Genomic DNA, 13,074 nt, shown 5'->3' with positions numbered 1-13,074 from the left:
ATAAATTTAATCCATCATTCTGGGCTAACCGACAATGATAAAGTGTGCGGTCCTAGTAAACTTAAAAGTATTGAGAAGTAATTTTTCAATGTTTCACACACTCAGGTACAGAGAACAATATCTATGTCATCTGAAAACCATTCTGAAGCATTTTACTCTGCGGATGAAGACATCAGTCATGGCTTAGGTGGAAGCCGAACCTCCAGCCTTCGACAGTCTATTGTTGGTTCTGGTACTGTCTTGAATCATAGTGAAACCATGAAAAAGAAGTTTTCCTCAGATTTGTCGATAGTTGAAAGTTCTACAAACGCAAATCGCACCGTAGTAGAAAAAGCGCATACCTTAGAGAGAACTAAGACACAAAACTTGCACTCTAAGAAAAGTTCGAAGGTGAACAGAAATGCTAGTTTCAGAAGTGTAGTCGATACTAACGAAGCTGGCATCTTAATTGATACATCTGACAGTCATTCTGTATCCTCAACAAGTTTTATATCAGCTATGTCATCACAAGAGGACATGACATTGGTGAATCTACACATGCAAGTTAATAAACCCATTGTTGATTCTCCACTGTTGATGTCAAGCTATGTTAGTCATCTGACTCAGGTAAGCCTCTGCAATTTCTCTTCGCGTTTTATATGTTTATAGTGGCATCCAGTAAAGCTATAATAGAGTTGGTTAAAAAAAGCAAATTAATTAGTGCTCTTATTTTTTTGCTTATACCATATTAGGTTCGGTGTTCAAACTGGGTCCAATCATCATTACCTTGTAGTGGTGATGCTTTCACCACGCCCTTATTTCAACGGACTGAAGATGGCAGATTGGTATACATTGGTGGACGTTATGTGCCGAAATTCGATGCAGTCACTGAAGGTTTCACATCATTGAAGATGATTACTAGAATTGACGGATCACCCAGAGCAAGTTCCTCTACCAAGACGCCAACGCATCCTTATATTTGGGATAGTTCGGCATTGATTCAGTCTGACGGTAAACTTATAAATTATAATTGGACGATGCTTTTGTCAATTTTATACGCACAAATATGAATAAACTTCGATATTTCTTTAATTTTAGGCTCGTGTGACGCTCTGATTGCAAAATGTTTTGTAATTCAATGATATTACTTTTTAGGTGATAACAATGATACCGCACATGATGAAGAAGAATTATTGACTGTTCAGCACGAAACTGGTTCTCGTACAACTGTTATTCTGAAACTTAAAGGTGATATTGATATTATGTTGAGTCCAATGGTATTGGAATCGTTACAGCGCTTTATTGATGCCATAATACCAACATTGGCTACTTTGCATCCATTAACAATCTTAAATCACCTTCACAATGAATGTCTTGGGAGAGTTGAAGATGCCAATATTTTGAAACAGGATCAGAGTTTATCCTACTGGAGCCAAGTGCAAACTAGTTCCAAACGATCAACTGCTGAAAGGAATATAAAAAACGGAAATGGTAAGTATCAAATTTTGGCATTTTCAATACCATTTTGCTTGTGTTGTTGATTTTTTTCATTGACTATACGAAATAAAATTTATTACCCAAACATTTGTTAATAAAATTGTTAATTCATTTTTTTACAGTCCAAGTTGCACTACAAACCAGTGTTTACGAAGAAAGTATTACTACCCAAGTACAGGGTACTATAATTTTACCAAAGGTGATCTTATTTATAGTGACTTACTTTGTAATTTAAGAAATATAATGAACAAGCTAGTTTTCATCACGATTAATTCAGAAAGTAACTAAAATCTTATTATGGCAATAATAGGAAATGAATTTAAGTTTGATCATACAATGTTATACCTATTTACTGAACAACCATACTGTTTTATTGAACAGATGAATATAACATTGTTACAAGCATCAGTTGTCGAAGAGATTATTTCATTCTCTGCATTGGATAATATTCGAGACTTGACTTGCGTTTCATTGTTTGCCATTTGCTTTGACAATGTTACGACGAGATTTTATATTGGCAAACAAGCAAGAGAAGTAGTACAAACATTTTATAAGCCAGCAGTACAACCTAATCAGAAGAAGGTGAATAAAATTAGTAAAGCCTTTTTACCTGCACATCAAACTGCTGCCGTCACTGAGATTATTGGTGGAGAACCAGTTTATATTGAAACATCAGAAAAACAACAAGAAGAAACTATAGTCACTTTAAATATTGGTAAGAAGCATTAGTGCCCAGCATTTCGAGCACGTAATATTGTTAAATAATTAAATTACGAAACTTGATAAAATCGTTGGATAACAACATATAACGATACACCTATAATATAACTTGCACGTCTAATCACATTTTCATTTGATTCGATTACATAGGAAAGGTTCATACACAATTACGTCGACTCCGAAATGAATCGTCAATATTGAAAGATGCAGTAATAACAGCTATACCTGTACATTACTCCAAAGTGTTGTTTACATGTACACGGATAACTTCGCCCTTAAAATGTGTTGACTATTACCTGCATCAACCTGTTGATGAAAAAGATAAATATTGCGTAAGTATTTCCTTTCACTGAACAATCATTGTGGCTAGCGCCATCTTTTTAATATTTTCTTGTTTATTCTTGTGTTATTCTATGTACAAGTATTATTTATAAAATCATGTTATAATTATAAAAATTCAATATCACTCCTAATCGTATCTTAGAAACAAACCGGTCCATCCCAGGCAACTGAAGAATTCACAGTGGGCAGTGGAGAGGATAAATTAGGATTTATAATGTTTGAATGCGGGTTGGAAGGGATTTCATTGAAATGTGTTAAGAGATCACAATTTGAGAAAGGTGACAATGGGCACGAGGATGAAAAATCAGAAACGGAAATTTTTTGTACAGATAGCATCAAAAGCCGTGATGAACTAGAAAATACCATTGGTATGGCTATTGTTGTATATATATACTGTCTGTTAATCCCACTTTTTTACATTAAATAGTTTTCATTTACTTTATTTTCGTTGAATTGATATGTATCCTGCTCATTATAATTAAGTATAGCAGATTTTTTGACCGTCAAAATGATTTCAGCTTCAACTTCGGCAACAGCAGAACCAGATGTGGGTGCGACAAATACTTCTAATGCAACGCAAATAAATACCAGTGCTACATGCACTAGCCTTGTCACCAAAGAGACTAATGGCAATACAAGCTCGTGCATTATAGAACTAAAAACGGTGTGGTTCAATTTTGCTGCTCCACCAAGAACTCCGATAACTAGGAAAATCGATTATACTAGATTGGATTGGAATCTATTGAGCACAGCATCCCCAGCTATAAATGCCTGGATGAATCCCAGCAACAGATTTGCCATTAGAGTTGTACACATGGTTAAAAGCATGTATCGAAGGTCTACTGCCATCGTGGCCTGTCTCATGGCTGAAGCATTGGATGTACAGGGTATCCACATGCCAACAAAAGTTAGTTAAAAACTATATTTCAGTATATTCCATTGAACGTAGAACATATCAAGCAAATCGAGTATTTCAAACACTTCACAGAGTCGATATGGAAGATTAACACCACTAGCCAAAACTTTACAAGAAGATCCATCTTGTCAATTAGGCAGTATATTACAAAATTACGTTCTACTGTCCGATCTTTCTACAATTGAGGCAAACTTAAGAACAGCTGATCTACCTCCACTGTCTACCCTCCGTCAGGTAATGGTTGCAACTGAAATGGTTATTAAGGTAGTACCGTGATAAATCACTTTTCTTATAATATCTTTCGATTTTTGAATACACATAATTTTAAGTGTGCTTTATACGTAAGAATTTTTTTTAATAGTCCTTGCGGTACTAAATTTTGAAATATTAGCAATCGAAAGTCGTACATTTAACATGTATTCCCTATCCCGACCGTAGTTAGAGTGAGCATTTTATTTAATAACAGCCATATTTTTCTTAGGATTGTTTTCAAAAACTGAGAATTATTAATTCAGGATATAACAAGTAATTTTTCTCAAAAAAAACATAAACAAGCGGTATTCATTTTTTTGTAAATAACTTTTAAAGTTGGTGACTTGCGATGATTCACGTGAGTGGAAGTAAGTGAGCGATAGTCGGTAAAGAAAGACAGCACTAGTGAGTGAGAAAGAAAACAATAGCCATTGACTATTGGTGTCCTTTACATGTCACGGTACTACCTTAAATGGTTTGTCTAATAAATCTAAACGGTTTCAGGGTGTTATAGTGTTGAGCAGACAGTGGAAAAATGTACTTTACACTCCTTTACTTTTGGAGCATAACTACAAAATGAAGCATGTCAAGCCTCTGAACGTCACATTTGCTGTACCCGATCCTGATGAGGTAGTATGCTTTATTATATATGTTTGGTCTACTTATCACATTATTTCATGAAATCGAATAACCGAATTATCTTCTGTTGAAAATTTGTCCATGAATTTCATTACGACGAGATATCAGTGGGTGTTTTCTTGTGGTCTTTTTATTTTTCAGTATCGATAGTAGTTATTTATAAGAAAGTAACAATAGTTCTGTGTTATGCAAAATAAAGGGCAAAACAATGGAGGGTGATGAGAACTATGTATAATTAGGCTTCCTCAATCTATATTGATTTGAAACGATTTTTCTTTTTACTTGGAAAGTACACGCACCAAAAGTCCCTGCACAAAATTCCATGTTTTTAGGGGTTCGTCCAAGAATATTGATTGGCGACGATTATTCATAGCCTCCATCGTTTCTATCTGTATTGACTAATTGTTTTTAAATTGAGGTTTTAATGCAATCGAAGTATTCAGTATAATTGGCAGTAAAAATTTAACAAAATGCGTAATCCCTTAGGAATACTTCGTTCAGTATGTAAACAAGGCGGAGCTGGAGGAGATTGTAAACGATAGAGAAAGGAGTAAGAATTCATTTACCAAATTCATTATCTTAATTTTTATTAAAATTGATGTGCCACAGGGGATGTCTTCTGTCTGCTTGTTATTATACATAGGGAGTTATGTCAGAGATGGTTACAGTAGCTGTTTTCATGTTGTTGAATAGAGAAAATTGATTAAATGGGTTAAGGTATTGCATTCCGATGTAAATGGGTGTAAACTTTGTGCTTAGACTTTTTTGATCAACTTAGTTGACTTCCTTTCATATAAAATGCAAATATCATCAGAATATTATCTTTAATCTAATAGTACATGTGTAATACATTTACATATCATGTTAATCAATTTCTTGTTAATTTTCATTTCTATGATTACTCCTCTCTACCCTTCAACGACATGAAGCATAGCCAACATAATACAGGATGGCGACAGACTGGGAAAAACGGGATTAGTTATGGAATTATTTTATTATTTCGTCTATTGGGAAAGTCAGGGAATTGTGATGAAGCAAAGAAAAAACGTACTTTTTTTATAAATTGCTTTCAAACTTCAACTAAGCTTCGTAAGTTCAGCCAAGCTGACTTTCGGAGATGGTATTTTTCAATTTCTAATTATTTGTATGAAACGAAGCAATGCTATGTGTTTTTTAATACAAATTTATACATTGAAGGTGCACAATTTCTGGAGCGTTTGGTCATAAAAACCACCCAACATTACCTAAGTGTCGTGGAAAAAGATCAGGGAATTCTCAATTTTTTTACGGGAAAAGTCGGGGAATTTTATTTGAGCAAAATTGTCGCCACCCTGTAATACATTACCATGTACAACACCCTGTGTATCATAGATATTGTATCTAAGCATAACTTCTATTTGTATAATTGAAAATGCATTCACCATGGTCCAATCTCTTATAATTAACATCGGGGTAAATCGATATCAAAAGGCTCAGAGAAAATCCATTAGCTGCCAAAATCTTCTCACATAAAATCTAATTCACGAAATATATACATTTTATAGATTAACAAGTTGCCTCAAATTCAAATATAGAATAATATGGCACTGTGCATATATTTGAGAGACTTCAAACCAGAAGTTATTATGTGAAATGCACCACTTGTGTGACTAACACACCCTGAACATAAAATTTTTCTCTAATTTGGTAGCTTATTTGCCTGAAAAACAGAAGGTAAAATAAAATTCAGATTGCTTCTTTTAATATTAATTGCTTATAATTTACATATATTCATGTTTATTGTGTATATTTTCTGTTCAACAAAACTAATGTGCTAAATTTCCCACATATACTGAACCAGTACAAAACCGGTTATTTTTTAAATAACGAATACACTAAAGAAATCCTTCACTTCGCCTATGCCTGTTAACACAGAACAAAACCATAGTGGAATATAAAAGAACTTTCAATATACTGTACACATTATACATATTGTATAATAATTGTATGTATATATACAAAATTTCTGCTGCACTATTTGACTAACAATTTATTATAACTGGTCATTGTTTCGTGTGCTGAACAAATGCCTTTTAGAACAACCATAAACATCTGCTTAGTCAAGTTTTGCCTCACCCAAGTATAAAGTTCTCAGAAAGTCTAACATTGCCACAAGAAAAGGAAAACGGTAAAATAATGTAATCAAAACCCAACCATAGTTATGCAACAATGCACAAGAGTGTTAGAGTGATATCAACTTATGAGTTCATTATTCTTTTCCAAAGCTGTATGATAGGAAATGGTATAACGAAGCTTTCACAGTAGAAACATAGTTACCATAAATAAAAGGGTCTGCATCATTGGTATCACGAAAACATTATCACTTAGGCAATTTAGAGCATAGACAAAAAATAGGCTTGCTGATACGCAGGAAAATTTGCTGACGGATGGGGAAGGTAGTGCAGGAGACGTTGACGATCAGGAAGTGACAGATGAGTGTGCAATGCTGATCCATGCCGACCACATACACAAACATGTACAAATCAAGAGCGGCCAAGATAAAAGCCCAGGTATTTCGATCTCTGAATGAACACTAGACGATAATATCATGGACTGATTTGTCGCACTTGATCAGCTTTTTATCAGATTTCATATTTTTATTTTCGCATTACACTTCCAACAGCGTACAATATTTATTTAGATAAGAGATACAAATATTTCTTGCTTCAATTCTTATGCTTATAGACTGGCTTTTGTCGCCATGTATCATTTGCTTTGGGTGTGAATGCTTATACGATCCATTCATTGCAGAGTGTTTTTGAGTTTTATCGTTGGCTTATAAAATATTTTTAATTTATACACTTGAAGATTGACATAGTGGAACACATATCAAGCGGTTACTTTAAATACAGAAAAATGAGAAGCAGATTTCGCCTCTACTTCCACTAATTATATGTACAGCTTTTGATATTGTAAAAAAAAAGATCTTTCTATTCTGTGTGCTTGTGCAATGTCTTATACCATTGATTTTAGAAAATGTGTTTGTTGAGTCATATAGGTTGATCTTGTGGTGTCCAGAATATTATTATCATGTGAATAATTATTGCAATAACTATGAAATGCGTAGAGTACATTGCTTATTTCACAACATATAAAAAAATCGGAACTTTAGTGGCGCTGAATAAATAGAAAACTAGTGAGACGTACGACCAAAATTTTTTCTATGGAATTATGGGCTCTCGTAGTTTGCCTATAATGTTTCTCAATAATAGTGTGTGGTTTGCTGTGGTATAACCAGGTATGTGTGGCGATGGTTTGACGGTTCCTGTAAGCTCTCCTCGGGGACGAGATACCACTCCTTTGCCAACACCAGTTCCTGGTCCGGATTCACTCACTTCTCCCTCTCCGCCATTAGCTCCACCTAGGAGAGGGAGATCATTGCAACCTACACAAGTACCCGCGAGCACACGAGCAAGTATTGTTTTTCCATTACTTGCAAGTGGCGGGCTGTTCCATCCGCCGCGTGAGACTAACAATATTAGTAAGTCATCGCGGTAGATCCTTGCATGATATCAGGAATGTTTAGTTTCTTCTAATACCTTAGGTGGATTATTAATTTTATTGACGAAATGATAATTGTAGGGGATTACTTTTATTGCTTACATGATCCTTAACACTACAATGTAAATACAATAACAAAACACCCCTTTGTATCATACGGTAGTAATTGATGAGTTAATTTCGTGTTCAAAATATTAGTCCTTGTTACTCTGTCCATTCTGTATTATATTTTACTATTGTGTTATGTTTCGTTATAAATCTAAGATCATTTCAAGATTATGTATTGGCTTATGAAAATTATCAAATATGCATATACATAGCTTGCTTAAAAATGCGCAAATATACTTTATAAGTGTATATCTTTAACTTTTTCTTCTATTGAATGGCAGCGATTGTTTTACCAGGTTACGGTGCATTACGTGAAGAAAAGTCACCACAAATTCAAGTTACCCATTCTCATCAACTCGGGTCAAACCCAAGTATTTACTCCGGTGGCATTGGTCATGGAAGTCACCACAGTATAGGAAGCTTAGATCAAGTTACTTCACCTTCTGGTCATAATGCTAACAGACCTGTAAGTGCTGGAGAAGACCTGTACAGCTGGATGGCTAAGCAACAAGATTTTATTAAAGATAACGAGAAAGGAAATCTAAAAGGAAATTGGGTGCGTATCAGACATAGATATTATCCATTAATATACATCAGTAATTTTTGAGCACTGTAAGAACTGGAAGGTTGTCAATTTAATACTAAGATAAATTTCTTGTAAAAATCTGATTTCTGCAGGTCTTTCGCACTGAGTCAAAAACTATAAAGGTATTATGTTAGCATATTAGGATATACCTACTATATCTCAAGATGCTGTTGAATTGCATATTGTCAGTTGATCTGTTATTACCTTGTACAGCAATCATTGAATTATCATATTAGACTTTATGATTTCAGGACTCTAAAATTAATACAATGACAACAGAAGATACAGAAGATTCAGACGTCCATAGTGGAACGTATCTTTATCCAATGAAAGATTCACTTCGCCTCTTAGATGCGCATTTGATTTTTGAACCACTCTTATCATCTCTGTCTGTCATGCCCCAACAAATGCTCTCAGCTATTGGATCTGGTAACACAAATAATGTTTCGTCTTTGGAGTCACTTGGATCCAATTTATCGCTAGTGGGCAGCATGGACACTATGCGCATTGACATAGTTGTCAGTGAATTCGGAAAAATGTCAGATAAAAAGAAAGGTGATTTAAATTTTTTTCAACAAACTTTATGTATATAGAATATGTCAGAAAAATGTTACGGATCGATGTTTTATACGGAAGCGAAACTGTAAAAGTCTATAATGATTCCCTTGTTGTAGGGAATAAAAATTCAGGCAAAAAAATACCCGGTACAAAATTCTATCTTGACATACCTCCAGAGACTCCTGCATTCTTATGCGAAAAAATTGGCATTGATATTGATATAAAGGAAATGGCTGATATGACTGTCGACGATATGATTCAGAAACAAAATGTATTATATATCTCAAGAGGACAGCTGAAAAAACACACAAGCAAAGTAGTGAATTTCAGTCTGAACATTAGATACATTAGTCAGCAAGTTAACATGCCGCTGTTAAGATTGCTGCATCAAATCAGTAACATGTACCAAAATGTTAAAGAAACACAAATGGAGTTGAAAGAGCAACAACCCGAAGCAAAGAGGAACGGTAATGCAAACGTGATAGACGGGGCACCGAAGAATGGCTCTACTTCAAGTTAGTATTTTTGCTGATGATCACTCATACCAGTCTGGATATAACTTTATGCAATAATATGTTTATCGGATGGTGATTTTTTATCATGCTTACAGCTTTCGAATTACAAGATCAATTATTAGTTCAAGGTAAAAAAACTGACGAAAATTTACTTGGAAGTAATCTGGATACTACTGGTCAGCCTAAAGTGATTTCTCCATCAGCAAGTATGAGGTCTCGTCCTCAAAGTTTTGCACAAAAACTGCGGAGCACTGGCAAAAGTGTGAAAGGCTATATCAATTTGAGTGAGGGTGTAATCACCCCTAATTTTGGAGCCAGTCCGAGTGGATCTGGCTTGGATAAATTCAGTGTTTTGTCAGATAAATGTAAAGATACTTCAAACTTGACGCCAAAATGTTGGAAGACCATTTATTACCTATTGGATTTGTACGCAACACGGCCAGAAACCAAGACAATCACACACAGGTTTTCTATACCTGCTGATACGTCGGATAATTCGAAGAGTGGCAGAAAGATGGATAATTTGAATGAAACAAAAGATGCTGATGTTGAAAAGGGACTGAGTCAAGACCCTAGCTCTACACCTGTTCCACCACCAAAAGAATTGAGTACGTTTGACCTTTGAGTAGTAGGAATAATACTGTTTTTGATTCTGTAGTAATACTTAAATTGTCTGACCTTGTTTTTACCTAAAATTTCCAGATCTCATCACAGGTGAACGTACAAGATTGATAATATTTGGCGTAGCTAGAATACATAGGACCAGATTGTTAGCCACTTTGAGCGGTCTGAAACTGGAAGCAGAAATAACCAGTCTACATGCAAGTTTAACACGTCGGAAAAAGTCTAGACCAGCTAGCTCAGAATGTAGTTTAACTGGCCAAATTGGTAGGACGATGATTGTATTGTTAGAGGGAGTTGCTCCAAATCAACAAACTGTGGTGAAAGTCACTGTTGGAAAATCACAAGCATTGTATTCAAGTATTACAAGACGACAAAAAGATAAAAATAGTGGATTACTGACAGTTGGTGCCGTCAATATCGATATACCTCAACACCCTGTAGCGCTTCATGGTATGATGACGAGAGGTAGTAAACAACTTTCATCCACTCTACAGGTAAGCATATATTACACACATTCATTTTTTATTATATTCACTCCGTTCTCAACCTTAATAAGTTCTCTTGACCAATAGGAACTCAGAGTTACTAGAACCTCGTCCCGAATGTCCCGAGGTCAGCAACCAGAAGAAACAGATGGTGCGTCCGGTAGTCCTCATCATTATCCACCAGCACCTCCGGTTGATGTAGAAAAATCACGTCCAGTATCTAGTTTACTGGAGCCCATTGTTATGCAATTCAATATAATTCTGCAAAGCTTGAGCATAACTGCGGCACTATTGCCTTCTTTACAAGCTCAGTACAAAATGGACCAAGTAAACAGTTCTGGGATAACAGGAAGCAAGGCTAAATTTACAATAGACTTACCTCATCACAGCCTCAGTTTTACAACAAAGCTACAGGTAACTGAGGCTAACCTTCCCTCTGAGGCAAGCATCGAATTACCCAAAGTTCATGTATCAGCGGAATATATCCAAGATGGAAGTAGCAATTTGAACGATAGTAAAATTGCTGGTATGTCCTGATTTCAATTATAATGTCAAAAAGAAATCAGCATGAGATGCTTTGTTACTAGTGACTAAGTGAATTTTCTTGTTTTTTTAGATGGTGTTGTGTTAAGACAAGGCAGCTATCTCAGTGCCACCGCAGATATTGGTATATTCGAGCATTCTTTGACTACGGATCTGTTGAATCACTTAGTCTTTGTTCAAAAAGTCTTTATGAAGGAAGTCAATGAAGTGGTTCAAAAAGTTTACGGCGGTGAAAAGCCTGTTCCTATCTGGCTGGAAGATGAAGAACCGACAAGCACTAGTTTGAAGAGAATCTTGTTCTCGTTGGTAATTCGTATAAAGGTATTACACATTTACAAAAAATGTTATCAGGGTAAAGTCGTTATATTTCGAATGTTCCTTGTTGAATGTTACTTGGTAGGTATACCTTATGATTGTACCAAACATACACTTTCTGAAATAATAATCTCGATTTTAAAGCATACCTCATTAACAAGTTTATTGTATATTGTATGGACAAATATTTGGGCAAGCTTAAGGCAGCTAAATAATTCTTCATAATTTACTTTTTGTCCAACCTGCACCCAAAGTATGTCTTTTCGTGCATGTAAAGTGTGCGCAAAGTGGCATTTTCCCAACCGCTGACAAATGAGCGGGCGCAAAATGCTGGTGGGCGCAAATAACGTATCGTAAGCGGGCGCAAGAATATGTTTTGCACCCGCTTCGACGAATGACGGGCGCAAAATGAAGTGGTGTACCGCGCGAACGAATACGACCTAGCACCGCCACGCGTCGCATTTTTTGTGCACTCAAAAGCAAACTTTCGGTACAGGTTGTGGACAAAAAGTATCGTGTGCACTATGAGCGGAAAGCGATATACGCTCGTGCGAGTTTCAGCTGAGGCTCGCACTCGCGTCAATCGTTCACTTTCCGCCCTAGATACACAATCTACTATTTCTTTCATTTTATTATCTCATACGTAGCTCACCCAAATTTTGTCCACAATTCCAAGATATTACAATTGGTCTGCACCCAGTTAAATTAGAGATTGTATCTTTTGCAGCGCATTCAACTTACAGCTACAACACCTACTAATTCTGCAGTTCGTTTAGAAACTGGGGCTGTAGAATTTCAATTATCGAATAGAGTACAGAACGTCTCTGGGGCTACCCAGCCAAATCCTTACATGAAATTGTTTGGCAAAGCACAGGTTGATATTAATCTGAGTCTGGGTCAACTACTGAAGAATGTCATGTTTGAAGAGGCAGAACCAGAATTTCAGCAGTTTGCGTTTTTCAATACTAGAGTTGGCTTACGAAACGCATTTCAAGAAGAAATGGCCCAAGGAGAAGACAAGGAAGTGGTCTTAATTACGCTAAAACGACCATTGATCTACATTCAGCCAATGGCAGTTGATAAAGCGATTCTTGTATGGTTGAATTATAAAAATGCTTATGAATATTGGAACGAAAAACGTGCGAATTTGAATAAAGAGGTGCTAACAGCCACTCAGCAAGTTTTTGAAAAGGTGCCATTTGGGCAATTGACGAGTCAATTAAGTGCTCCTCATTTAGGAACATTGTTCTTACAACTCACTGTTGACGATATGGGAATCTGTGTACCTTTAAATTCACTTCCACCAAACAATTGGGGTTTGAGTAGAGGCTTATATGATGGAGAGTCGCGTGGAGCTGTTGTCGTAACACTCGAAAGTACAAGTATTTCTGCATGCAGTAGTGGCAGTCTTGTCAGCAAAGGAAGGTAGGATATTTGATTGATGAAGATTAATTA

General features: G+C 35.8%; 1 protein-coding gene across 2 annotated transcripts in view; it reads left to right on the top strand.

Moving 5' to 3' along the window:
• LOC124303582 (transmembrane protein KIAA1109) overlaps positions 1–13,074 on the top strand; it is a 35,478-nt gene that overhangs the window by 8,981 nt on the left and 13,423 nt on the right. For both annotated transcript variants that reach the window (XM_046760956.1, XM_046760955.1), the window contains exons 10-30: positions 106–606; positions 732–990; positions 1,135–1,470; positions 1,599–1,675; positions 1,858–2,191; positions 2,347–2,528; positions 2,681–2,906; positions 3,057–3,445; positions 3,527–3,688; positions 4,211–4,336; positions 6,756–6,894; positions 7,623–7,865; positions 8,290–8,549; positions 8,672–8,701; positions 8,831–9,134; positions 9,254–9,652; positions 9,748–10,260; positions 10,355–10,770; positions 10,849–11,287; positions 11,378–11,625; positions 12,347–13,044. In XM_046760956.1, the coding sequence (XP_046616912.1) occupies positions 106–606; positions 732–990; positions 1,135–1,470; positions 1,599–1,675; positions 1,858–2,191; positions 2,347–2,528; positions 2,681–2,906; positions 3,057–3,445; positions 3,527–3,688; positions 4,211–4,336; positions 6,756–6,894; positions 7,623–7,865; positions 8,290–8,549; positions 8,672–8,701; positions 8,831–9,134; positions 9,254–9,652; positions 9,748–10,260; positions 10,355–10,770; positions 10,849–11,287; positions 11,378–11,625; positions 12,347–13,044 (6,281 nt within the window). The remainder of the gene's footprint in view (positions 1–105; positions 607–731; positions 991–1,134; positions 1,471–1,598; positions 1,676–1,857; positions 2,192–2,346; positions 2,529–2,680; positions 2,907–3,056; positions 3,446–3,526; positions 3,689–4,210; positions 4,337–6,755; positions 6,895–7,622; positions 7,866–8,289; positions 8,550–8,671; positions 8,702–8,830; positions 9,135–9,253; positions 9,653–9,747; positions 10,261–10,354; positions 10,771–10,848; positions 11,288–11,377; positions 11,626–12,346; positions 13,045–13,074) is intronic.

Source organism: Neodiprion virginianus, chromosome 4 (genome assembly GCF_021901495.1).
Source record: "Neodiprion virginianus isolate iyNeoVirg1 chromosome 4, iyNeoVirg1.1, whole genome shotgun sequence".
Lineage (NCBI taxonomy): Eukaryota > Metazoa > Arthropoda > Insecta > Hymenoptera > Diprionidae > Neodiprion > Neodiprion virginianus.
This window is presented reverse-complemented; position numbering and strand designations above follow the sequence as displayed.